Genomic DNA, 25952 nt, shown 5'->3' on the forward strand with positions numbered 1-25952 from the left:
TGGCATGCGGGTGCTAGCTCTGTAAGTCCGCCCCAGGTGGATTCAGGAAGGGGCTTGGTGTTATGCGAGTAACAGGACCCATGCCAGCCAGTTAGACCCTCTCGCCCACTGCCACAGGACTAGTGACCTGGGCGAGGAGTGGGCAGCTGCGGAGGGAAGGTTGCTGGGACTTGTCCAGCCAGAAGCAGCCGCGGGGTCAGCCGGGGAGCAGCAGGTGGCTGCGGGGGACAGTGTGCGGGGGGAGGGTGAGCATTGAGAGCACCCGCACACCCGAGCAGGTAGATGCATGGTTCGCACAGTGAATACAGTGGGAGGAAGTGGTTGAGGTTTTCGTTGTCTTTCTCTCGTAAATGCAAATACAATGAAAACATTCATATTTTTGAAAAATGAAGCCAGTCAACAAGCCCCGGGGTGGAGCGGGGAGGGCCGCCGGCCAGCTCCTCGCAGAGTCGGGGTGCTGGGAAAGTCCAGTGGATCCGAAGGCTTCTGATCCGCCCACAGGGTGCCTTTTCTGAATGACACCCACGAGCTGTTCGTGGGTGGAAAATGTGAGGTATCAGGCAAGCGTCCCTGGGATTTGCCGCTGCGTCACCCGGGGTGGACAGGGGTGGCTTCTGCCCACAGGAGAGCGGCAGGCAGACAGATGGTTCTTGAAGGCACTGTGGCTTTGCCCCCAGGTCTCCTAGGCTTGAGGACTTGGTGTTAGGGTAGCAGGGATCTGGCACAGTTGAGGACAGAGGCTTGCCTAGAATGGTCAGGCCCGTGACCCGGGAGAGACGGAGGTTTACTTCATGTGGGAAAGGAAGAAGGCACGAGAATGCTTGGCCTTGGGTACAGAGGAAAGTGTTTCATGGAAGAGCAGGCCGTGGGCAGCCCATGGGCAGCAGCGGGGTGGGCATGGGCCAGGCCTCTTCAGAACGAGGTGTGTGGAGTCAGGCAGGCAGGAAGGGGTGTCGTCACTCCCAGCGTGTTTTCCAGGAGCTGCACCAGCTGTCATGTCAGCCTGCCCTGTCATACTTCCTGTGCATTTTGCCACGTCCATGAAACACTTATTGTTGTATATGTTTTATTTAAGTGACTTTCTAAAAAAAAAAAAAGCGTACAATTTTGTTTCCCAAGGAAGATGAGACTGTTGTTATAAACTACGTGTCAGTAGTTTAAAAAGTATTTGGTAGGCCAGTGACAGGAAGTAAGGAGAAGAGAAGGACTTGGCTGTGCGGGGGAAGGCCTTGCATTGGTTCACACCCCTCAAGTCCCCCAGCAGCCAGGGCTGGGCCATCCAGAACTCCATCCTGGTCTCCGTACACGGGTGACAGGGACCCAAGGACTTGAACTATCTTCTGCTGTTTGCCCAGGCGTGCTAGCAGGGAGCTGGATCAGACGCAAAGTAAGCAGGACTTGAAGCAGGCACCTTGCTAAGGGAGTGCTGGCGTTGCAGGTGGCAGCTAAAGCCGCTGTACCCAGCACCAGCCCCTGCCCGTTAGCATCCTGGTCCTGGGTACGAGCTTTGCCTGAGTCCCTTTGGTGGGTCCAGTGGGCCTGGGCCATGATCACCCACCCACTTCCTGAGACCATGCCCTTCCCTGCCACTGGCTCGTCTCTTGTGTTTTTAGACTGTTCACATCTCCTTTCCAGGAGAAGTCAAAAGTCCCTTTCCAGGGACCTCAAGTGACCTGGTCCCCTCCTAGCCACGGCCTTAGTCATCAGTGGGAGGCAGAACTGTTCTGGCCGGTTGTTTCAGCTTTTTTGTTTGTTTTTTAAAGCCTTAGTTTCACTGGAAAGGCAGATTTATAAAGAGGTGGAGAGACAGAGCTCATCCATCCGTTGGTTCACTGCCCATAGGCCACAGCGGTTGAAGTTTGTTTGTTTTTTTTTTGAGAATCTTTACATAGTTAATTAGGGTAAAAAGGTTCAAGGGCTATAGGAAAGTGAGTATGATTATTATTTCCATATTGTTTTCTTCATGTTTAAAGGGGGGTATTAAGGGAGAAGGCCCACCCAAGTGGTTGAAGTTGAGCCAATCCGGAGCCATGAACTTCCTTTGGGTCTCCCACATGGGTACAGGGTCCCAAGGCTTTGAGCCTCTCACTGGGCGCCTGCAGTGTTGTTTTATTTGATTGACATTTTTTACACCACTGACATGTTGTGTGTTTTTGCTGAAATGGTGAGTTGTTTTAAGATTTATTTATTTTATTGGAAAGGCAGATTTACAGAGGAGAGATAGAAAGATCTATCCGCCGGTTCACTTCCCAGATGGCCACAACAGTCAGAGCTGAGCCGATCTGAAGCCAGGAGCCAGGAGCCTCTTCCGGGTCTCCCACACGGGTGCAGGGTCCCAAGGCTTTGGGCCGTCCTCCACTGCTTCCCCAGGCCTCAAAGAGGAAGCTGGATGGGAAGTGGAGCAGTGGGGACTCGAACTGGCACCCATATGGGATCCCAGCGCGTGCAAGGCAAGGATTTAGCCACTAGGCTGTTAGTGCTACGCTGTTGAGGTTCTTTTTCTAGAGTGATTTTCTAAAGTGCAGATATTTGAAATCTGTTTTAATAAGACAATACATTTTCTTTAGGACAGGCAGAGATAGAAGGAGGGAACTCTTTCAGTTGTAGATTCAGCCCCAAATGGCTGCAGCAGTGAGGCTGAGGCTGGGGCTGAGGCTGGGGCTGAGGCTGGGGCTGCAGCAGTGAGGCTGGGGCTGGGGCTGAGGCTGGGGCTGGGGCTCAGGTTGGGGCAGAGGCTGGGGCTGCAGCAATGAGGCTGGGGCTGGGGCTGAGGCTGGGGCTGAGGCTGGGGCAGAGGCTGAGGCTGGGACTGAGGCTGGGGCTGCAGCAGTGAGGCTGGGGCTGGGGCTGAGGCTGGGGCTGGGGCTCAGGCTGGGGCAGAGGCTGGGGTTGAGGCTGAGGCTGGGACTGAGGCTGGGGCTGGGGCTCAGGCTGGGGCAGAGGCTGGGGTTGAGGCTGAGGCTGGGGCTGAGGCTGAGGCTGAGGCTGAGGCTGGGGCTGCAGCAGTGAGGCTGGGGCTGGGGCTGGGGCCAGGAACTCTACCTGTTTCTCTCACCTGGGTGCAGGGCCCAAGCACTCGGACCAGCTTCCGCTGCCTTCCCAGGTGTGTTGGCAGGGAGCTGGGTCGGAAGCAGCACAATTGGAATTCAAACATCGCTCCAATAAGGGGATGCCATTGTTGCAGACGGTGGCTTAGCGTGGCTGTGCCACAGCACCCGTTCCACCCAGGTTTAAGATCTCACCCGGGGCAGGCGTCCGTCCCTGAGTGCCAGGGCAGCTGCCGGAACAGGGCCAGGCGTGCAGGCATTCAGTAGATGTCAGGGATCAATCCCCACATGTGAGGACAGGCAGGGACACCGGGGACAGTGGGGGAGTGGGGCTCCACCTGGCCTGTGGTGGTACTCAGGACGGGCTTGGGTGGGCTTGGGGGCTGGGCCTGGAGAGCGCCCACTAGCGAATGGTGGTGGACCGCTGGGCACTAGGCAGAGGCTATGAGCACCTCCCAGGCCCCCGTGCCCCTGCCTGCCCGACTTCCAGTGCTCTGGGAAGAGAAGCTGCCCATTGTTGGCATTCACCCAGGAAGCGGGGCCTGCCCCGAGCCTGGCCAGGCTTCACTCTGCCCAGGTGCAGGAGGGATGATGGGAACAAGGCACATGTCTGTGAGAACTTCCCCATTTTCTCTCTGTGTCCTGTTGTTCCCAGGCAACGCTCCTGTGGAGAAGCTGGAGGACTTTATCTACACCATCAACAGTGCCTTGCAGTCTCTCTACATGGAGATCAAGAAAGGAGTCACGGAAGACGACGGCCGGCCCATTTATGCACTGGTGCGTGCCAGGCGGCGCCCTCTCGTGGCTCCTGTGGGAAATTGCAGCCGGGAAGCCCCTGGGCCTGTGGCCCCTGTCTGCTGGGTGTCCCCGCCTGGCCTCAGGTCTGTCCTAGGCTCTGGGTGAGCAGCGCTGGAGCTGGCCCTTGACCTCAGTACCTTCATCACCGTCCCCAGGGAGGCTGAGCTCTGGTTTGAATCTGATGTTTGGCCTTTCTCTCCTAGAACTCGGCCCAGACCTGCACAGAAGGGGTTTGCTTTGTAAAGCACAGGAGCTGTGGGACAAAGTGTGTGTGAGCCCTGAGGTTTGAGACCCCTCAGGGGCCTCCTGGTGGCCTCACATTCACGCCGGCAGGTGATAACAAGGCAGGGGGAGCAGGGGGTGTAGGGTGAGCTGGCCGCCCCTCTGCTTGGCCAGTGATGACCTCAGGCTGCTCCCAGCCAGGCCACGCTCACCCAGCTCCATTCTGTAGGCAGTCTCCCGCAGTCCTGTGACCACAGGTCCTGACCAAAGCAGAGTGTCCTCCCACTCGGCTCCTCCCGCCTCTCACGTCCGAGGCTCCTGTCTGCATAGACTGGGCGCCAGGGCTGTGTGAGCCCCGGATGAACGCGTGTGACATCAGGCTGCTGCAGCGGCTCACCCACCGACAGGCGAGGGCTCCGGGTGACCGTTCTGCCCACCGCCTTCCAGGTGAACCTTGCCACCACGCCCATTTCCAAAATGGCCACGGATTTTGCTGAGAACGAACTGGACCTATTCAGAAAGGCGGTGAGTAGGGGACCCCCACTGAACCTCAGTTGGGGTTTTATGGGAAGCTCCTGTGTCCACCATTGGAAATACAATGGCAGGCCTGTCATGATAGCTCCCCTGGCTGTCCTCCACCTCCAAGTGCTGGCATCCCGTATGGGCACCAGTTCGTGTCCTGGCTGCTCCACTTCCCATCCAGCTCCCTGCTTATGGTCTGGGAAAGCAGCAGAAGATGGCCCAAAGGTGTGAGACCCTATACCTGCATGGGAGACCCAGGAGAAGCTCTTGGTTCCTGACCTCAGATCAGCTCAGCTCTGGCTAGTGCAGCCATTTGGGAAGTGAACCAACGGTTGGAAGATCTTTTTCTCCTCTTCATAAATCTGATCTGCCTTTCCAATAAAAATGAATAAATCTTTACAAAACAAGAAGAAAGAAACGGAATGGCAGGGCCAGCCTTGTGGTACAGGTTAAGCCGCCCCCTGCAGTGCCAGCATCCCATGTGAGCACGGGGTGGAGTCCCTGCTGCTCGTCCTCCTTTCCGGCTCCCCCTTTACTGTGACATGCACCTGGCTGTGAGCAAGCAGCCCCGCTGCCCTCCACTGCGGGCACACATGTGTACAGCACCTGCCACACGACCTCAGTGACCCTCGTGCCTTCTTCGCTCCTGGCCTGCCCCCATTTGCCTTCCACCCTGTGGGAGAGGAGCGCCACCTTCTCCCCTGGGTCCTTTCTCAGCCCTGTCCTCCAGAGAGGAGGGGTGGAGGGCGAGAGAGGCGAGGCACCCTGCCTGGGCTTCGGGCACTGCAGCTTCCTGCCTGGGAGGGAGTGGCCCTTACATCGTGTGGCTGGTGTGTGCAAGGCTTGGTGTTCACTGTTGACCAGTGGCCCTTTAGGGCTGTGATGGCTGTGGCCATGTCCCTGCTAGGACCAGGTGCCCGCGACATGAGCAGTGGTCCTTTAGGGCTGTGGCTATGGCCATGTCCCCTCCAGGACCAGGGGTCCGCCGACATGAGCAGTGGTCTGTGCTGTTTTCTTTAGCTGGAGCTGATCACTGACTCGGAAACGGGCTTTGCATCCTCCACCAACATCCTGAACCTGGTCGATCAGCTGAAAGGCAAGAAGATGAGGAAGAAGGAGGCCGAGCAGGTGCTGCAGAAGTTCGTGCAAGGCAAATGGCTGATCGAGGTACCGCGTCCCTGGCTTTCCCTGGTGGGTTCTTTGGTCAGAACCAGTGGGTGTTTCTCCCCGAAACTGCCGTCACAGCCGGCACGTATCTGCTGCAGCAGGCCCTCTGGGCTCTCCTGCTTGCTTCCAGGCGCCCAGGGGCCCTGTGAGAAGGAGTTGTTCTCCAGACCCCTGGATTCAGAGCGCCTGGTCCATGGGTGGTTAACTGCAGGGTGTGTTGGGGGAGCCTGCCTCCCTGCACTGTCCCCATTGTCGTCTGGACCCATGTGTTGTCCAGGGCGCGGGCTGGCAGGTGGGCAGGGGCCTGGCTGAGGCCGGCGTCTCGCGGTGTGTCACTGCAGAAGGAGGGGGAGTTCACGCTGCACGGCCGGGCTATCCTGGAGATGGAGCAGTACATCCGGGAGACGTTTCCAGATTCCGTGAAGAGTTGCAACATCTGCCACAGCCTCCTCATCCAGGTGAGGCTCTTCCCCTTCCACTTCCTCCCTGTCCTCCTCCCCTTCCTCCTCCCCTTCCTCCTCCCCTTCCTCTTTCTCCCTCTCGTTTCCTCTTCTCTCCCCCATCCTTCCCACTTCCCCCCTCATCATTCCCCTCCCCCCACACCTTGTCCTTCCCCTCTTCCCCCTCCTCCTTCACCTCCTCCACCTCCTCCACCTCCTTCTTCAATTCCTCCCTCTTGTGCCTCCCCTCCTCTTCCCTCTCTCACTCCTGGGGTCCTGGCTGCAGCGCCACTGTGTCAGTTGTTGGGGATGAGCCCCATGGTCACTGGCTTGTCCTGTTTCAGGGTCAAAGCTGTGAAACTTGTGGCGTCCGGCTACACTTGCCGTGTGTGGCCAAGTACTTCCAGTCGAACCCTGAGCCACGCTGCCCCAACTGTAACGATTACTGGCCCCACGAGATTCCAGGTGTGTGGGCCCCAATGTGCTTGGGGGAGGGGCTGGGCTGGGGGGGGAGTGGAGACCCTGTGGTCCTGCTGCCGAGTGTGAAGAAGCCTGGGGAGACATGCACACACGGGCCTGCCTGGTGGCCTGAATCCCATGTCTGCAGCGGCTGCTGGCTGCAGCAGGGAAAGGCTGAGTGGCCCTGTTCCAGAAGGCTCTAGAAGGTTCTAGAACCCAGCAGAGACCCGAGAACCAGAAGCAGCCGGTCTCACCAAGGCTGTCCTTCCCTCAGCCTGTTCCTCCATGAAGGGGGGCTGAAGCTGGCCAAGACAGGAGGGTTAGTGGAGGAGGATGGTGCAGCGCCCTTGGCACAGGGAACAGCGGTGGGGCCAGTGGCCGTGCAGCCGGTCCTGTGCTCACTGGGTCTCCCCACCTTCTCTGCACACAGAAGTCTTCGACCCTGAGAAGGAGCGCGAGAGCAGCATCTCCAGGCCAGCCAAGAGGCCCGTGAGGTCCAGACAGCACTAGCAACGGCCTTGCCGCCCACAGGGCTTGGCCACTGCAGCCCGGGTACCTCACGCAAATCCCTCCCCTTGTTCTCTGTCCGCTCTCGCTGGGTTTGGAGTAAAATTGTCGCAGGAGCTGCCACTGCCTTGGACTGTGGTCACGAGTTGGGGGGCAGGAGTTCTGGTCCTGGTCCTTCCTGTCCTGGAGATGCTATTATTGAAGTGCTGGTGTGGCCCCAGCAGGTGCAGTGGGCATGGCTGCTCCTGACCACGGTGCACAGGGCAGAGCCACCCCTCCTGCCAGCAGCCCACTGTCCCTCTCCCACCAGTGGTGGTGGAACAGTGGGCATGGCCTACAGACCCAGGCACACTCAGTTGTCCCATCAGCACTGGGTTGCCCTTAGCCTTCCCAGCTCCCTATAGTCTAGACCCCACTGGGGTTGTGCCGGCCTCTCCTCCCTGGCCCCCTTGAGCCCCTCTTGGTGCCTGGAAACCCTGTCCCTCCAGCTGGAAACCCAGATGCTACCTCCACTTAGCTCTCCTGCATGTACTGTCAACCATCTCCTGCCAGGCCCCATAGCTGCTGCCCCAGGCTGGGTGGGGCCAGCCCTCCCCAACACCTGCCACAGCTGCTCCCAGGGGCCAGCTTCGCCCCGTCCCCACCTTTCCTCCTACACCAGTGCACTCTCTTATTTGAAAGGCAGAGGGCAGAAGCTCCCAGATCATCAGTCTGCTGGTTCGCTCCCCAGATGGCACCATCTGGCTGAGCCAGACCACAGCCAGGCTCCCAGAACACCGTCCGGGTCTCCCCACATGGCGGGCAGGAACTCAGTCCTTCAGCCACCGCCTGCTGCCTCCAGGGTGTGTGCAGAGCCAGGACTTGAACAGATCCTTCCACTGGGACGCGGGTCATCTGTGATGATTGCAGCCCTGTCTCCAGCATGACCTTCAGCTCCCACCATGCAGGTTGGTGGTCCACGCTGCGCTGGAGACCCCCAGTGACTGCCCTGCCTTTGTGGTTGGGTCTGGACGGCAGGAGGCCCCACAGCGTATTCAGCCACGCAGCTTTTCTTTCATCTGTTTTCATCTCAGAGCCTTGCATGCAGGCTCCGCCCCCCCCCCGCACCCCCCCGTCTCCTGCCTTCCTTGCTCCCCACTGCTGCTGCTGCAGGAGGCTCCCGTGCCCTCATGCCCACTGCCCCATGGGCAAGGCAGCAGATACAGGCCCACTGCTTGGGCCCCACCTGGCCAACTCGGGGGAGGGAGCGTGGCTAGGAGAGTCGGGCACACCACAGGGGCCTTCCCTAGCTGGCCTAGCCAGAAGGGCACATATTGGAAATGGAACCGGTCCAGGACAGACAGGCCTGGGACTGTGGCTCTGGACCAGCAGGAAATCAACTCCGTCTCCCGGCTTGTGTTCCCAGCACGCCCTGGACGTGCTGTTGTGGGCACCGCCCTGGTGTGCAGACCCTCCCTGAACACCCGCGGGGGACAGTCAAGTCTGCAAAGCACTCTCAAGGGAAGAAGGGGCGTGGAGGCTGGCAGTCCACACTGGACAAAAGGCATGTTCCACACTTCCAGCAAGCCTTAGGGGGTGCGTGCCTTGCCACAGGGGACTCTGGCCCCACCCCCAGCAGTTGGCCCAGTGCTTCCTGGCATCCTTCTGGCAGACAGGCCTCAGGCCTGGGCCTCCCTAGTGCCTGCCCCGCTGTTACGTCCAGACCCTGCCACCCCCGTGCCTCCGCCTCCCGGTTACCCCTGAGCTCTGTGCTGCAGCCCACTGGCCCCTGGGCTGTTGAACCTGCTGCAGGGAGCTCAGCCCATCAGTCTCATGGCCACACGTGGATTCCGGGTCCTTCACGCTTCTTCCTCCGCAATGCCTGTTACTTTGTCCAGTGGTTTCTGTGCCACCTCTTGGCTCCCTGATATCATCTTGGTGTTAATCCCAGCTGTCAAACTTCCTCAGTACTCGGGGGTGTCCACTTGATGTCACTTTACAAACCCTAATGTAAAGAATGTTCCAAGGGCACTGCTTCAGTGGTTTTGATAGTTCTGAGATGCTGTTGGTTTCGCTGCTCCAAGCTTGAGAAAGTCCTCCCGAGGTCCATTGGCTGACAGAGTCCATCCTAGTGCATCCACTCACCCAGGAGAGCTGTCTAACCTGTTCTGCTCTCTGTCTTCTTCCATGGCACTCAGCATCCTGTGCAGGCCCAAACAAGCTAGCCATCATGTCCCCCATATGTACCTGGGCTTGCTGTCCATTGCACAGGCATCAGCCATCAAGGAGGCCCAGGCACCAAAAATGCATTCCAAGGCCAGATCACAAACCCTGTGATTCTTCCTGTGGCTGGAGTTGACCCAGTGCACACATATGCCAGCACATGCTGCCACTTCATCCAGCCTGCCCCCCACCAGCCCTGGCTCTCAGGCACCAGTGGGAGCACCAGCCCAGCAGGACTGCCCAGTTACCTTACTGAGCCAGCTCTTAGTTCTGGATCTTGGCATTTTCCAAGGAGTACTGCGATCTAGTGATGACTTGCACTCTGTCCTGACACCTGCCAGCAGATGCTGAGGCAAAGCCCAGCCAACAGGCACCTACCCTGGCCCTTGCAGGTGTCAGCAGATGCAGTGGCCTGGCCTGGCTCTCTCCTGAACCCAGGTCACAGGCAGGCCAATAGCTGTTGCAGCCCTGTCTGCCCACAGTCCCAGCACTCACTCACCAGTGGGAAGAGTAAGGCCTGGCTTTAGACAGGGAGACCAGCAGAGGCTAGGTGGGCTGCTCTGCCCACTCCCTGCCATGGGAGGCCCTCTGGGCGCTGCCTCTGCCTCTGGACCCTGTCTTCCCTGCTTCAGGACACCCTGCCCGCAGCACCGAGGACCCCTCACCCAAGTCCAGGGCTCCCAGTCCTGGGCTGTGTCCTGCCCTCCTTTCCCTGTACCTCCTGCGCTGCCCAGCCACAGCAGCCAACCAGGAAATTGCCCTAGCAAATGATTTCTTAAATACATTTTTTTCTGATTACTCATGCTGTTGGGCAAAATTTCAAATGGTAGAGAAAGGAATACTAAGAAAAGCAGCCACCGTCTTTAAAGTTTATTCCTTTGAAAAGCAGAGTTAAGGCAGAGAATGTTCCATCCAGTGCTTCAACCCCTAAATGGCCACAGTGGCTGAGACTGGGCAGGGCTCAAGCCAGCAGCCAGGAGTCTCATCTTGGGTTCCCAGGGAGCTGGATCTGAAACGGGGCAGCTGGGACTGGAAGCAGTGCCCAGACAGGATGCTGGTGCAGCAGGCAGTGGCTCTGCCCAGTAAGCCAGGGTGCCACCTGCACATGCCCGCAGGGGTCCTGGCGACCTTCAGGGTTTGATGTCAGAGCACAGTGCACTGTGCTGAGCGGCTATTCCACACGGACACGGTTAGGACACGTCCCCACCCCGCCACACTGGCCGTCCCTGTCTTGAGCAGGGCTGGTACCAGAGGGTGCCCGACCATCGCCCAGGTTCTGGCTTCTCGTTCCGTGTCTGCCCAGCCACACTCCCAGCCCACCAGGAGGCCCCTCAGTGTAGCTCAGTGGGCATGCTCGGTGTACGTTACAGATCTCGGAGCACTGGTGAGCTGCAACTCCTTTAGCTTTGTTAGCTTATGTGTATATACATATATTTTAAATAAATTTAGAAATTCTGTCCTGTGGGGAAGGCACATTTTTTATCTACTGGGTCAGTCCACTCGTGTCCAGGATCTCAGTCTGGGCCTCCCACCTGGGTGACGGGGACCCAAGTCCTCGGGCCACCATCACCTGCTGCCTCCCAGAAGCCTCCCACCCAGACCCTCAGGTGGGTGGGAACTTCACCACTGCATCACTTGCTCCCGTTTTTGGGTGGGTCTGTGCCTCTTTGTGGTCCATGACGTGTGATAAACGGAGTCGTCATTCAGACACAACCACAGGACCGGCCACCCAGAGTGAGGATGTTTTAATGGTGAAACACGGAGGAAAGCTCCTTTTACAGGACACCCGAGGGCGGGACCCCTCCCGGGAGGTGGCGCTCTGAGCTCCTGACCAGGCCAGTGACCTTCCCGGTGACCAGGGCCACCCCCGCCTTCCCACAATCGGGAGGTGTGTGTCAGAGAGGCTAGGACACGCTCTGCTGCAGCCCCGAGACCTCCCAGGAGGGCAGGACCAGCCCTGGCTTGCCAGCCCCGCGCTGTGAAGCCCCTTCTCATGTGATTCCCAGACAACGGAGGGGCGTGATGTCTCCTGGGTACACCTGCCTTGCCCCGCCCAGTTCTGCTAGGTGCCTGTCCAGTGCCCAGGTCGGAACCCTAGGGCAGCCGGTGGGCATGGGCGACGGGGCCTCATTCCCTGAGTGAGCCCACTGGGACGGCTTTCCCCGGGCTACGTCCACCAGAAGCTGACGGAGAAGCTGAGGTCCAGCGCGCGCACGTAGTGCCAGTGTCTCACGGGGATGAACAGCATGTCGCCCGGCTCCAAGACGCAGGCCAGGGACTGGGCCTCGGCAAACCTGGGGAACTTCTCCAGGTCCGGGTGCTCCACGTCCACCTGCCGGAAACAAGGGGACGCTTGGCTGGTGGCTGGGGACAGAGGGGTGGCGGGGCATGGGCTGGGGAGGTCCTCGAGGGCCCACCTGGCTGGTGTTGTGTAGAAGGTGCGTCTCGTGGGGGTACAGGGCTTCCGACTCCTGTGGGGGGTACAGCTGGATGTACTTCCTGCCCAGCACCTGGGAGCAAAGCAGCCGTGTCAGCCGCATGCCCTGCCGCCTCCCCATGCCTTCCCCACACCCGGCCTCCCTCCCACGGCGCACATGCGCACACGCCTAGCGCTGGACAGCAGCCTAGCCACACTCACTGCAGACCCCGCGGGGACCATGCCCAGGGCTGGCCAGGATGCAGTGTGGACGAAGCCCTGGATCCTGAGGACACCTAGGCATGGAGGGCCACGCCCCAGGGCCTGGTACTGTTGTCTCTGATTTTTTTGCTGTCCGCCTGCCTGCCTCCTGGTGAGGAGCCTGGAGCCAGGGCAGCACCCGGAGTGGGGAAGGCTCCCACCTGCACAAGGAAGTTCTGCTGTGGATCCTGGTGCAGCGGCGAGACGGTGCCCTGCGGCCCAAACCAGGCGTTGATGGTGATCTCCTCCTCCTCCCCTCGGCCCAGGCAGCAGTAGTCGGGGATGCCAATGTCCTGCTTTAGCTCCGGGATCTGCGGACCATGGCAAGGGGCGAGGAGCAAGCTGGGGCAGGGCAGCCCAGGGCCGGGGAGCAGGCTGAGGCACGGCAGCCCCGGATCCCTGCCCAACCCACACACAGCAACAAGGAGGAGGCTGGGGGTCAGGGGGACACACCAGCTGGAGGGTCCCTGCCCACCCCCACACAGGGCTGGGGAGCAGGCTGGGGGCCCAGGGTCACCTCCCGGCAGGCAGACGCAGTGGGGGTGTAAATTAAGGAACCTGCATGTTTAGCACTGTTTAAAATCCTGCTGTGACTACTGCAGGAGAGTTCTAATTTTATTTTCCTGTTTGTTTCCATCTTATATGTGTTCGTATTTTTGCCCTGAAAAAATCTGCTACTAGTGCCTTAAACTTAAAAATAAGCCAGTGCCTGCCACCTTTTCTTTGAAAGCTGAGTGTTTTCAAAGAGTGAGATGGAAGAAAAAATGGAAGAAAAAATAGGATTGGATGTGTTTCAGCTCTCTGGCTTTGGACTGGCTCAGCTCCGGCTGCTGTGGCCACTTGGGGAGTGTCTTTCCTCTACGTAGATCTGACTTCCCAATAAGAATAAATAAATCTTAAAAAAAAAAAAAAGGACTGATTGATTTCAAAGGTAGAGAGGTAGAGAAAGAGACAGACATCTTCCAGTCGCTGGGCTGGAGGAGGCAGAGGCCAAGGGCCGGCAGTCTCCACCTGGGCTCCCCTGCTGCCCTCCTAGACCTGCCGCCAGGGAGCGGGCTCAGACCCACCTGGTCAAACAGCTGGTGCTGAGCAAGGTAGCCGACGTCCTTGGCCTGGTGTTGGGAGGAAAAACTTAAGTTTAGACAGAGGCTGTGTCCCTGTCCCGCCTTTCCGTGCCCCTTGGTGCCAGCTGCACTCCATCCGCCCTGGGCCCTGCATAGCAGGATCAGAGGGGCCTTCAGCTCACGGGCAGGCTTCTGTTTCCTCTCAGTACGAGCTGAAGCATCGGGGTGCATCAGTCTGACGTTCGTGTTTGTCAAGCTGTGATATGCCATGATTCTCCCTCCAGAGCGACAGGTGCACATCTGATTTACTGAATCCCACCCTGGGGTAAGGGGTGGGGGGGACACTGGGCCCTTCTGTCCCAGGGTTTCAGTCCCCACCTCCCACATGCTGCTGTTCGCCCGGAAGCAGACACCCGAGTCATGGGCTGTGGACAGCTTCCGCCAGGCGATCCTCGCCGAGTGACCTCCCTGCGGGGCTGCTCATTTCCCTCCCTTTCTGCCTGCCTTGGGGAACTGGGGTTCCATGACATGTTTTTTGCCAGCAAGACGTAGGCCAGTGTTGTGCATACCAAGCACCCCAGTGAGCGAGGGATTCTAGGAAGGTAACTGAGTGCCATCGTAGGGTCAGATGGGGGTATAGTCAGCCCACCTGTAGCCAGGCCACAGCTCTAGGATCCGAAGGCGTCACCTTACACACCTCTTCTGGGTCCCCCATGCCACGCGCTGCACACAGCAGTTCTGATACGGTTCTGATACAGTCTGCCCATTGGGAGTCAGCCTGCTATGGATGCCATGAGCCAGGTCCAGCTCCCAGGGTCTGAGATCCCCAAGGAAGCCCTGGGAGGGTGGCACCAGCAGTGCCAAGTCACTGTGCCAAGCCCGGGGGTGGGGGACCAGGCTGATCACCAGCCATGGCCAAGGGCAGCCGAGGACACGCCTGGGTCCTCCCACTTCTCCGTGCCGCCTGCTCCCAGGCCCTCTTCAAGCTCTGGAGGCTGCCCCGTGACTGCTTCCCAGCAGGACTCCCACCCTGGCTGGCTGGCTGGTGCTACGTGGGCCTCAGACAAGGGAGTGGCCCACCACCAAGGCTCTGAAAGGGGGCGATGGACATGAGCCTGGCTGGTTGCCTCGGGAGGGGAGGTGCCCGGTTCTCCAAATGACAGTCCCTTCCTGCACATCCATGGGTAGTGTTTTGCATATTAACCAGAAAAGGTTAACAGCCCTGCCAGCCACCTGTGCACAGCGGGATGACTATGGGAACACCATGTTCCCCACAGGGGGCCGGACACATGGCTGTGGGCAGTGGGGTTCCATTGTCATGAAATGTGCAGAACTGGGCAGCCCACGGGAGCCAAGTCGGCCTGGGGCCTACTAGGGTGTGGGCAGGGATGGCCAATGACCGAGGGCACAGTGACCCCGGTCTGGATTAGTGAGGGATGACTGTCTAACCTTACCTCGCACCCAAGCCCCTGCATTAAGCAAATAAGTAAGGTCCTGAACCGAGCCCTCCCCATGGGAGAGCCCAAAAGTTCAAAATGGCGTCAGTTTTGTCAGGCCCTCAAAGTCTACACGAGTGTCAGGGCACGCAGGAAAACCAGTGTTCAGTTAGGGATGCAGAAGAGGAACCAGAATATTAGAAAGACATTTGCCGTCTATGTAAAAACCTGGTCAACTGCAAAACTGGTTTCTGTAAACGGCGTCTGCTTGCTTGCTTGCGCTCCTTGCTGCCAAGGAGCCTGCTCTTAGTCCTTCAAGTGCATGAAGCTTAGACAAACTGGCCTCCAAGAAATGTTACCAGGTCGATCAGAGGCCACCCCAGACAGCAAGATGTTAAAGTTCAGAGCCATCATTTGCCAGCCAGGCCAACCTCCAGTAAAACTTGGAGAATCTGCCACGCTGGTGGCAGAGTCACAGGCCTTGTGGAAATGAGAGAGATTACATAATCAGCAGTCTCACTGTCCCTAATGGTGCCTGGCAGCTGGGTTGCAGGTGGTCGGCCTTCCCCTTGTCCTCAGATGAGCACTCAGCGGTTTCCCCTCACAGCCCAGGCCCAAACCCAGTCAGCTGGCCAGTTCAGAACTTGGTGGTTCCCACACATCTGTTAGGACTCAAAGGCTAACCCTGGAAGGAAAGAGTGTTCAATCTGGGGAAGATGGGAAGAATTGCTGACAATTCCCCACTCATCACCCTGCACCACTGTTAGCCTAGTTCACTGTGCTTGCGCCCGTGTTTAACTTGGTTGGATGGTTTCCATCCCTGACAGCCGCCACTCAGGGCTACTCCCCTCTTCTGCTCACAGTGGTCCAGGGCAGTCCACTGGCCAGTGAACAAAGAGTCCTCAGCTTCTAAGAGTCTGCCCCCAGCTCATCTGGGGATAGAATCAGTTAATCTGCAGCACCATCCTGTCTGCGGGGCAGCCCGCCTGCCAGCCCCCTCCCACTGTCGCCCTCTACCCAATGTGCTATGTTCTCTCAGGGGAGGGAGGGCCACGTGCAAGGGGCCCACACAACTTGTACCTTATTCACAATGTGCTTGCTGATGAAGTCGTTGACTGTCATGAGCCTTTGGGACCACTCCTCATCTGTGTACCTGGATCCCACCTCCACAGGGACTGTGCGGCAGCCGGCAACCTCCTGGATGTACTCCAAGCTGTGGGGAGCACCGCGGGCTCATTGTGGGTGGGGGGTGCCTTCTGCCTTTGGTGTGGGGGGCGGTAGATGCTGCTGTGCCCCCAGGTGGGCACACAGTGGCGTGGAACCTTGCCAGGGCCACGCAGCCAATGCTGTGCGCGTCCATGGCCCCGGACTTCTCTCGGTTGCTCTAGCCCCTGCTGACATGAGTGTCCCCCTCTGCCAGCCCTGGCACTGAGCCAGAAGGCCCGCTGTGTGGGGAGCATCAGGTGGGAGTGTGGTAGCCTCAGCGCCCACTGAAGACCCACCACCACCACCACCACCACACTGCAGAGGGAATGCTGCTGCCTCCCGCTGTGTGAGGTTTCCTCCCTGACAGAGGCCAGGGCAGGGTCAGGGTCGGGTGGGGAGGTCCTGGCAATACGCACCTCCACTTCTTCATGCAGGGCCAGTGGTCCACCACACCCTCCAAGATCACAGGCCGCCCAGGCAGCAGGAAGTGCTCCTGGAAGTGCTGCAGGGATGGGCAGTGCAGCCGGGGCACCGCACTGTCCGATGGCACCTTTGGAGCGGGTACCGGCTCACTCCTCGCTCTCTGAAATCCAAACACAGCAAGGGGGGCACAGCCTGAGAGCTAGCCAGCCTGGGGCATCTCCCCCAGGGGCATCAGCTACATGTCATTCACAATAGCAACAACAGAGGGCGCTGGCTGTTCTGTCACTGCAGCTTGCTCAGCGCGCCCCCCACTTACCCCACTCGCACCTGCTCTGCCCCCTGGTCTTCTGTCCAGTCCCCAGTTATTTTTGCTTGACCATCTGCCCGCTCCCTCGATGGGGGAAACCTGAGCGAGTCGCTCCCCGTGCCCACCTGTGTCTCCTCCCCGCTCAGAGGGCTAGGAGTCAGGACCTCTCTGGGCAAAAGCCCGGGCCTGCCCATAGGCACGCACTGGCTGGCCACATGATCAGCCATCTGCGATGGACTCGGGCCATGAGCTTCCTTCCCTGGCCACCCTGTTTGAGGCAGCACCCCTGGCTACCAGGTGAACCCCAGATGCCAGGGCACACGCTCAGCCCCAGCACAGCCGGGTCCCTCTGGTGCCCAGGAAGGCTGTGCAGCCAACGCCCTCGGCCAGGGCCCTGAGAGGCAGCAGCTCTGGAAGGTGACTCAGGCAGGCGTCCAGAGCCCGAGCTGTCAGCCCTACCCCCACCCAGAGGCTACCCGGGGCATAAGGCTGCCTGCCTCCTGCCCCCATGGACAGATGTGACCGGGGGAAGGGCCGCCCAGGGGAAGAGAACTGAAACATGTCCCCGGACCTGCACGTCTGCCCTACTCTCTGAAAGGCCAACCAATGAGGCTGGCTCAGTGGTGCAGTGCGTTTAGCCACCACCTGTCAATGCCGGCATGCCGTATCAGCATGGGCAGGGACAGCCACGCCAGGGTTACCTTGGCTCCGGGCTGCTCCTGGCCGAAGCCCTGGGCAGGCCTCTTCTTCACAGACAGAACGTGTGCTTGCAGGATGGCGGCCATTTTAACGAGGACATCACCAAAGATGGCAGCGCCCATCAGCAGGCCCATGTCGCAGGCTCGCAGTGCGGCGGTGGCTGCGGCCTCACCCGGGCCCTCGCACAGACACAGGGCTTTGAGCGCGCAGCCGAAGGCGTAGACGCGCCGCCAGGCCTTGTCCACGTCCCGCCACGGCCCGGTGTTGAGCCGCTCCCATGCGTAGTCCAGCAGCACCTCGCTGCTCTGCAGGCACTCGTCCCACCGGCCGCCGCCCAGCAGCTCGGTGGCCTGCTCCACCAGCATCCTCACACTGCAGTCCACCGCCTCGCCCAGCTCCAGCCGCAGCTCCGCCTGCGGAGGCAGCAAGGCCCGCAGGGCTTCCCGGAGGGGTCCTGATGCCACCACGGCCGGGGTCGTGGCCTCTTCAGCACAGCCAGCACCTGCTATGCAGCCACCGTCAGCTCCAGCACCATCACACACATGTCTGTGGAGGATGAAGCAACGGTTAGAGGCAGCCCACGGCCTCCCGCTGCTCTTGGGAGGACTTTTTTTTTTTTAGCAAGATTAACTTATTTTTATTTGAAAGCAGAGATAGAGAGAGAGAGAGATGCAGAGAAGGTTCTTCTATTCTCTGGCTCACTGCCTAAATGGCCACAATGGCTGAAGCCGAGGAGATCCAAAGTCAGGAGCCAGGAGCTGCTTCTGGGTCTCCCGTGTGGGTGCAGGGTCCCAAGGCTTTAAGCCATCCTGCTCTGCTTTCCCAGGCCACAAGCAGGGAGCTGGGTGGGAAGTGGAGCAGCTGGGACATGAACCAGCACGTATGGGAGAATGCCAGCACTTGCATGAGGAGGATCAGCCTACCGAGCCATCGCACCTGACCCTGCCAGGCTGGTTCCCACCTTCAGCCTCTAGCAGGTGCACAAGCGCATTAACTGCATTCCTGGCACATTTCATGGTCCAAGTGGCTCCAGGGTCCTTATCCACCAGCACACAGGACGTGGGAGCCCTTAGTGCCATCCCCTCCCCACAGGGTGGGGGGACCTGATGACTCAATCACTGTGTTTAGGGGCTTCTTAATGACGAACCTGGGAAGCACCAAAACCCCTCGAGGCCTCCTGCCTTGGTGTCTCTCAGAGGCCTGGGAGAGGCTCCCCGGAGGGCCATGTCTGCTGTCAAGGTGGCTTCCCCTGGAGCTCTGCACCTTGCACACCGGCGCAGTGACCTCCCACACTGTCTCCTGGGAGACCCATGCCGGATTTCGCGGATGGCGTCCTGGGGAGACTGTGTAAGTCGGTGGCTCGAGGGTTCCCCCGGGCTGCACCAAGTCAGCCCTTCCCACCCATCTACAGCAGCTGATTTCCTTCCAATGCAGGTTCCATCCACTGGTTCACTCCCCGAAATGGCCACAGTGGCTGGGGCTGGGCCAGGTGGAAGCCAGGAGCTTCTTCTGGGTCTCCTGGCCCAGTTCCAGCTGTTGCGGCCATTTGGGGAGTGAACCAAGCAGACGCATGAAAAAGCCTGTTGTTTATAAGTCCACCCGCAGCTCGCCATGCAGACAGGCCTCTATTTTGCTGAGTAAGCTACCAAAGTGAGTTTTTGAGGGTTGCAGGTGCGGCCTTCTAGAAGGAAACTGCAGGTGTTCCAGAATCCTCTTAGGCTGCCGAGTACCCCCTCCCCACATACACACAGAGGGGTCCTGAGCTGGCAGCTGAGCCAGGTTCTGTGAGAGCCCCACTCTACGACGCCCACAGGGTGTCAGGCGCGGTCTACACAATCTGGCCCGGTGCCCAGCCCGATGCCTCGCATCCTCGGGCCGCAGCAGCCCACGCAGAGTTCGACCCCATTCATCCTAACGCACCAGCTGAGGCCCACACGGTCACCCAACGCCCTTAGAGGGTGCTACGCATGCGCGAAGCCTTCCAGTCGTTTGCCACACGAAGAGCAGCTACACTATGTGTTCGGCGCATGCGCAGGCTCTGACGCCTCCGGGAATGCGCCGGATCATTTTTATTTTCCCCACGTTTTGCTCCCTCACCCAATTCCTCCCTGCCCAGCTCTCCGCCGACCGCGCTCTCGAGTTTCTCAGCCTGACCTCTTGTGCTGGGTCGGCGTTCCCTCCGCCCCGGGGCTGCCGACGGCCTGTTCCATCCGGGTCCGCGCTCTCCGGCCCTCCGCTCCGGGTCGTCAGGCTAGCATGAAGATTTCCGAGCCCTCGGCTCCTCGGATCCCGCCAGAGCACCTGGAGGAGCGCCGAGTGCTCGATGCCGCGGCCCCGCCCCCTGAGGGGACCCGGCTGGAGCGGGACACGCCCTTCGGTGTCACAGGCTTTTCCTTCCGGGCGGTAACATGGGATGTGGCGCATCCACCATTTAAATTCCCCACAACCGAGAGGATTGCTTCTCCCTCGGAGAGGCAAACTGAGGCCGAGTGACGGAAAAGTGAGCATCCACCATAGTGTACTAGGTTAAGCCTCTACCCGCAGTGAAGACATCCCACTTGACGCCGGTTTGAGGCCCGGCTGCTCCACTTCTCATCCAGCTCCCTGCCAGTGCACCACAGAGGCCTGTATCAGGGAGCGTGGTTGGAGTCCCGGCTCCATCAGCTAGGGTACCAGGGAAGGCAGTGCCTGATGGTCCATGTCCCTGGACCTCTGCCTGATGTGTGGGAGACCAGGATGAAGCTCCTGGCTCCTGGCTTCAGCCTAGCCCAGCTCTGACTTGAAGGGGAATGAATTAGCACATGGAAGATTACTCTGTATCCCCGAGCTGTCCAGGTATGTGTTAAGGGGGAGCAGGGGACATGTTTAAAGAAACTTTGCGCGGGAACCAAACTTCTCAGCTTCTCTCCTGCCTGCAGACCCCAGGACGTGAGGCCACCTTCAGCCTGAGCCAGCACAGAGCACCTGCAGGGATGCAGGCTGGCCTTGAGCAAGCAGTCCTCCAGCCTACTGTCCTGCCAGGCAACCCCGTCATCCCCTGTGCCGACTCTTTCTAGTCTTGCTTTCTGCTTCCTGTGAAAGCAAAGTGTGCAAGCTCCTCCCCCCTCTCCTGCCGTGGGCCACCCAGAGGCTGGGATAAGTCTACCCAGAGAGAGTCGAACCCAGCACCCTCATTCCCCACCCGCACCCAGTCTCGGGGGAGTTGGCAGGACCGGTTGGCTAGGGCACTGCCAGGGGGTACTCACAGCAGCCTGTTCATGCTTTGAGAACCCATGTGTTGACAGGAATGAAGGGTAAGGGCAAAATGTTTTCTTGAGAGAGCTACAATGTTTCCGAGGGTCTGCACTTTCAGTAACCTCATTGTCAGCCCCCCAGCAGGCCGCTTGGGCCCCCTCCGGGCTTGCCCATTGTCCTGGCCATTAAGTTGACAGATCTGTTGAGGTGAAGGTGGCCTGGTTACCCACGTGGGTGATTTGTCTCTCTGTTTGGACCACAAGCCTGTAATTTTAAGCCGTGCAAGTGTCAGAGGGAGCACGGGTGGCTTAATTATCAAATTGATTTTAAAAGACATGCAAGCAAATGCAACTGTGAAATTGAAAACAACATTCAGTGCTTGGCCATTCCACACACTCTCCGGGCTTAGAGATGGAAGGGAAACCAAGAGCCCTACACTCCCCTGTTCCTCCTCCCACCCCCATCAGAGCCTTCCATCACCTGGTTAGGACCAGCGTAGCCTGCCCCAACCTCACCTCCTTGGTGGGCTCAGGCAAGGCGGGCCAGGGTGGTGTGTTAGTTGGTGACTGCTTATTTGTTTATTTTCTGTCAGGCTGAAGGCCGTAGGGAACCTTTATGGATGCTCAGAGAAATAGCTGAGGTTGACAACTTTAGCATGAGTGACTCCATTTTGAATTGTAGCCTGTTCCTGTTGGGACCTTGGGCAGGAACTTTGGCCCAAACGAGGGCCTTTTGCTATTTTTATGTCACAGGCACCACCGTCACAGTAACAGGTACAGATCACAGAGGGGTGGGTGTTATGGCACAGTGCCTCTTGGGACCCATCCCTACATCCGAGTGTCACATCCGAGTGTCCAGGTCGAGTCCCAGGTCCTCTGCTTTCTATTCATGCATTCTGGAGGTAGGAAGCGATGACTCAAGTGGGTGCCCTGGCACCCACGTGGGAGACCCAGACGGAGTTCGTGGCTCCTGGGAGTAAACCAGTGGATGGAACAGCTCTCTCTCTCTCTCTCTCTCTCTCTCTCTCTCTCTCTCTCTCTCTCATGCTCTGCCTTTCAAATAAACAAACATGTTTTCACGAATGAGGGAGAAGGTGCAGTTTTAACAGTCCACAAAGCCTTTGAGGAGTCTCCCATTCACAGGTGGCTCTGTGGCCTGTCCGCTGGACCAGGCTGCCTCGGCCCCCTTCTCCTAGGACAGGCTGGGGGTGGGGGCTCCTGCTGCCAGGCCACAGCAGGTGGCGCCGTGTCTGCCTGGGCCTCTGGAGCACTAAGTAACTGTAGAAGTCTGACCGCCCCCCCCTCCCCGAGTTGACTTTGTGTCTCCCAGGACAGGTGCCTTTAGAACCTTCCAGCATCTTCCAGCTGAGCCCCTAAGGCATCACAGAGTGGTCACAGGCTGTGTCTGCTGGGCCATCACCATTAAATAGCCCAGTGACAAGGGGTAGAGCAGCCCCCCACCCCCCAGCTCCCCATGTCAGGGGAATTTGTTCTAAGACCCCTGTGGATGCCTGAAGCCATGGACCAGGCAAGCCTCTCACAACCGGGCTTTTTCCTAGTACACACATACTGGGGAGAGTCAGAAATGACTTGTACGAAACAGAAAGGGCACAGCAGACGGTGATAACAGGTGTCCGTGGTTTCTCTCTCTGTCAAAACATCTACGGCCGTGTCCCGGCTGCGGTACGGGCTGTGGTTGACCGCGGGTAACTGGAAAACGAAACCTCAGAAGAAGGAAGATGCTCTCATTCCGAGACCTTGCAGGGGGCGGGGACCGTTCTGGCCCCGGAAGCTGCCCGTGTGCAGGGGCCAAGGTCGGAGGGAGGGAGGTTGACGGTGTGACTCAGTCAAATTTCCCCCAGCTCTGGGTGCTCCCACCGGTGAGGGTGACTGGTTCTCCTTGTCTGATTGGTTATTCCAGCAGGAATGCCAGCCACGTTTGCACAGCGGGATGGGTAACAATGTAGCTTTGTCCCAATCGCCACCTCGTTATTGAGATGGGGACATTATCCGCAAGATGCATCCCAATGTCAGATGTGAAAAGCAGAAGTGGGATGAGGAATACCTTTGGGGATTGGCAGAAAGAGGCAAGCATTGATGAAAGGGTTTGGGAGCCGGGGACACGGGATGGGGTTGGAGCGGGACCCGCTCGGCAGACAACCACACAAGTCTGGCTGTCTCTGGACCCCTGCACCCCCAAGACCTCGCCTAAAAGCCTGGGCAGGCCCTGGGTGCTGGCACCCCTGCTGCCTTGCCTTCGTCTCTGGGTCTGTGTCCAGACAGGAGCAGCAGCACAAGGTGGCTGCCTGAAGAGCAGCAGCCCCAGCCTTTGCTCCTGTTGCGTGTCCGGTGCTTCTGCCAAAGTGTTACAGTCTGGCTGCCTCGTGGGTCTGGTGTTGGCGGCCATAGGAGTTTCTGGGGTTGTGTGTGTGTGTGTGTGTACCTTGGCCTGCTCACGAGGCTCTGCAGAGCAAAGAGTGGAATGCAATGTTCCGTCCTGTGTCCACTGGGAGACGCCATCACCCTTGGGAGGGAGCAGTGTCTTAGCTGCTGTTCCAGGACTTTTAACTGCAATTCCCAGGAGGTGTTTCTGGGGAAAGAAGGTGGCTTATTTTGGCTTTCGGTTTGGGAGGTTCACAGATCCAAGATCTGGCATCTGCCTTGGCTGGGCTAGAGGAGCGTGGTGGGACCCTCACACGGCGAGCTGGGAAGCAGAGGGGCAGAGAGCGCACTCCGCCTGTATAGCCCGCCCTCCAGGGATGACTGCCTTCCCAGCAAGCTCTGTGACCCCCTCGGCCCACAATTAGATGTGTTGGGTCCAGAATTTATCCCATCGCCTTGAACAGAGGAATTCCACATGAGATAATGGAAAAGCCAAGGAACTTTATTGCTAGTGCGCTCAGGCCCAAATCTCATCCAATGCAGTGGAATCTTGACAAGGACCCCGACCATGCATTTCATGCACTGCATATACGGTCTTGCCTGCAATTCCAGGAAGGGGCCACTGATTCTACGAGAGGTATTGGCAAGATTGTAATTGGTCAGCTTTTATTGCCCGAGACCACTCTGGTGGTCAGTCTCTCTTATCCGTGGCCACCCCAGTGGTCAGCCTCGATCGCCATGACCACCTGATGACTAGGGACCTTCCAAGTCTCTTCTGATTGGTTGACTCTGTCTAGGGTGTGTGGCGGCCCACTTTGGGGAAGCAGGTGCCTCAATTCTAGGGACTGAAACTTAAGCCTAGCCTGTCCGAGGCCTGCCCGAGGCCTGTCGTGGCTTTATCTTGGTTCCCCTTTGCAGCAAACGAAGCACTTAGTACAAAGGCCAGACTTAGCAGTTAGCTTAGCAATTAATTAATCAGCATCATTCTAATATCATTTATCCTATATTTTAATTACCGTTACTCATCCAACTCTCTACTAGTTACTATCTCTTAACCTTAATCTCTATAATCACCTAATATTATCTCTTAACACATACGTATCTTTGCCATTCACTTTATTTTCTTTATTGCTAGACATTCATTTATTATCGAACTGTTTCTTAATACTGCTCCCTATTTCTATTTCTTATTCTTTTTTTAAGATTTATTTATTTTTATTGGAAGGTCAGATATACAGAGAGGAGGAGAGACAGAGAGGAAGATCCTCTGTCCGCTGAGTCACTCCCCAAGTGACTGCAACAGCTGGAGCTGAGCTGAGCCGAAGCCAGGAACCAGGAGCTTCCTCCAGGTCTCCCACGCGGGTGCAGGGTCCCAAGGCTTTGGACCATCCTCAACTGCTTTCCCAGGCCACAAGCAGGGAGCTGGATGGGAAGTGGAGCTGCTGGGATTAGAACCGCCCCCATATGGGATCCTGGTGTGTTCAAGGCGAGGACTTTAGCAGCTAGGCCACGTTGCCAGGCCCAGGGGTGGGGGATGATTTCAAAGCAAAGCAAGCCACTCTCTGCCCATCTTGGTGAGTAATCCAGGAGCTCACAGGGCCTGGGGTGGAGGGCATTGCCACCAGGCCATACTGCGTATACAAGGTTTGTGGTGTTCCACTTTTTAAAAGCCTTGGGATTCTGCACCTGCGTGGAAGACCTGGAAGAGGTTCCTGGCTCCTGGCTTCGGATTGGCGCAGCATCGGCCGTTGCGGTCTCTTGGGGAGTGACTCAGCAGATGGAAGATCTTCCTCTCTGTCTCTCCTCCTCTCTGTATATCTGACTTTGTAATAAAAAAAAAATAAATCTTTAAAAAAAAAAAAGAAGGAGATTTTCCATCATCTGGTTTATTTCCCAGGTGGCTGCAACGGCTGGAGATGATCTGAAACCAGGAGCTTCTCCTGGGTCAGTGGGCGCAGGGGCCGTCCTCTGCTGTTTTTCCAGGCTGTAAGCAGGGAGCTGGATGGGAAGTGGAGCTGTGGGACATGAACTGGTGTCCATATGGGGATGCTGGTGCTTGCAGGTGGAGGATTAGCCAATGGAGCTGTCATTCTGGGCCTCTGGCCAATCATGTCCATCCTTCCCTCCCGCTGGACTCCGTCCTGGATGGACAGGCAGCTCTGACCCAGGTGGTCACTCTGGGGACACAGGCTTCTTCAACCTGAGGCTCCATGCCCTGCCAGCACCTCCGTGTCCCGTTCCCCTCCACCAGGGATTCGGGGGGTGGGCGGTGCAGCTCCTGGCAGCCTTCGTGCAGGAGATCACTTCCGGTCCTCTGCTCCTGGTCTTCAAGTCCATTCCTGACCGCATGGGAGGCTGGGAGATCTGATCTAGCTGTGTGCAAAGAAAGCAGGCAGCCTCCCCCGCCCTGGGTCCGGGGGTCTCCAGGACCCACACAGTAGGTAGAGGCGTCATCGGCACCTGCTGAATCCAAGCGGATTTGTCTGACTTGCTGTCACACCCTGGCTGAGGAGGCGGGAGACGGCGGGGAGGAGAAAGGCGAGAAGTGTTGAGCAGAAAAGCGGGAGGCTGGCCTTCCCTCCCGGACCCACAGCCCTTCTCTCTCTCCTTCCATGCTTGTCCAGTTGGGCGACAATCAGCGAGATTTTTTTTTTTTTGATAGGATGCTTCAACGACGCGGGCTCAGCAGTACGCCACTTCAGCCCTGAGTGGGGTCTGTTTTCGCTAGAGCAATCGGCGTTTTTAAATGACAGCATCTGCTGGCTTGTACACTTTTATTTATAATTCTTCCCTTGGCGGGCGATTGCAGTGGGGCTGGAGATGGGGAGCGGGGAGCCGTCTCCAGCTGCTAGCTTTAGTAGGGATTTGGTCTGGGAAGGAGCAGCCGGGCCCCGGCCAGCGGCAAGGAGCAGTCTGCAGACCGTGCTGCAACCCAGGGAGATGACGAATGAACTGGGCGAAGTGTGAGAGGGCAGGCTGCTGGTTCAGGCCTACCCTGGGGGTGCAGCGGGGTTGAAAGGAGAAGACCCGGACAAGGTGGACCCTTGAGGACCCCGCTTGCACTCAGTGTGACACCCCAACTCCCTCTGGCCATGCCCCAGGACCCGGGCAACCTTTCCAAGTCCTTCAATGTGGCTCCTTGCTGCCCCCTGCTGGCTTGA

The 25952-nt window shown here is 58.4% G+C and overlaps 2 protein-coding genes across 4 annotated transcripts in view; one reads left to right on the top strand and one right to left on the bottom strand.

Moving 5' to 3' along the window:
* NSMCE1 (NSE1 homolog, SMC5-SMC6 complex component) overlaps window positions 1-7278 on the top strand; it is a 30859-nt gene extending 23581 nt beyond the window's left edge. For all 3 annotated transcript variants that reach the window (XM_040973176.1, XM_040973173.1, XM_040973175.1), the window contains exons 3-8: window positions 3703-3824; window positions 4515-4592; window positions 5610-5756; window positions 6098-6214; window positions 6541-6661; window positions 7086-7278. In XM_040973176.1, coding sequence (XP_040829110.1) covers window positions 3703-3824; window positions 4515-4592; window positions 5610-5756; window positions 6098-6214; window positions 6541-6661; window positions 7086-7165 — 665 coding nt within the window. In that variant the 3' untranslated portion in view covers window positions 7166-7278. The remainder of the gene's footprint in view (window positions 1-3702; window positions 3825-4514; window positions 4593-5609; window positions 5757-6097; window positions 6215-6540; window positions 6662-7085) is intronic.
* A 3823-nt stretch (window positions 7279-11101) lies between these two features.
* KDM8 (lysine demethylase 8) lies at window positions 11102-19495 on the bottom strand. Its single transcript, XM_040973177.1, has 8 exons — window positions 19331-19495; window positions 17179-17722; window positions 16164-16330; window positions 15622-15754; window positions 13109-13153; window positions 12203-12352; window positions 11782-11874; window positions 11102-11696 (listed from the first exon to the last, which is right to left on the bottom strand). The coding sequence occupies exons 1-8, from the start codon at window positions 19384-19386 to the stop codon at window positions 11532-11534; spliced, it is 1353 nt and encodes a 450-aa protein (XP_040829111.1). The 5' UTR covers window positions 19387-19495; the 3' UTR covers window positions 11102-11531.
* Between the last annotated feature and the right edge of the window lie 6457 nt (window positions 19496-25952).

Source organism: Ochotona curzoniae, unplaced genomic scaffold, assembly GCF_017591425.1.
Source record: "Ochotona curzoniae isolate NIBS_2020 unplaced genomic scaffold, NIBS_Ocur_1.0 contig_2321, whole genome shotgun sequence".
NCBI classification, from domain to species: Eukaryota; Metazoa; Chordata; class Mammalia; order Lagomorpha; family Ochotonidae; genus Ochotona; species Ochotona curzoniae.

Excerpts from the sequence above, each read along its gene's own strand:
- KDM8 (XM_040973177.1), bottom strand. The coding sequence starts at position 19,386 with ATGGAACAGGCCGTCGGCAGCCCCGGGGCGGAGGGAACGCCGACCCAG. Across the intron at positions 17,723-19,330 it reads ACGCCGACCCAGCACAAGAG|ACATGTGTGTGATGGTGCTG; the intron begins GTCAGGCTGAGA and ends CATCCTCCACAG. Across the intron at positions 11,697-11,781 it reads TTCTACACAACACCAGCCAG|GTGGACGTGGAGCACCCGGA; the intron begins GTGGGCCCTCGA and ends TGTTTCCGGCAG.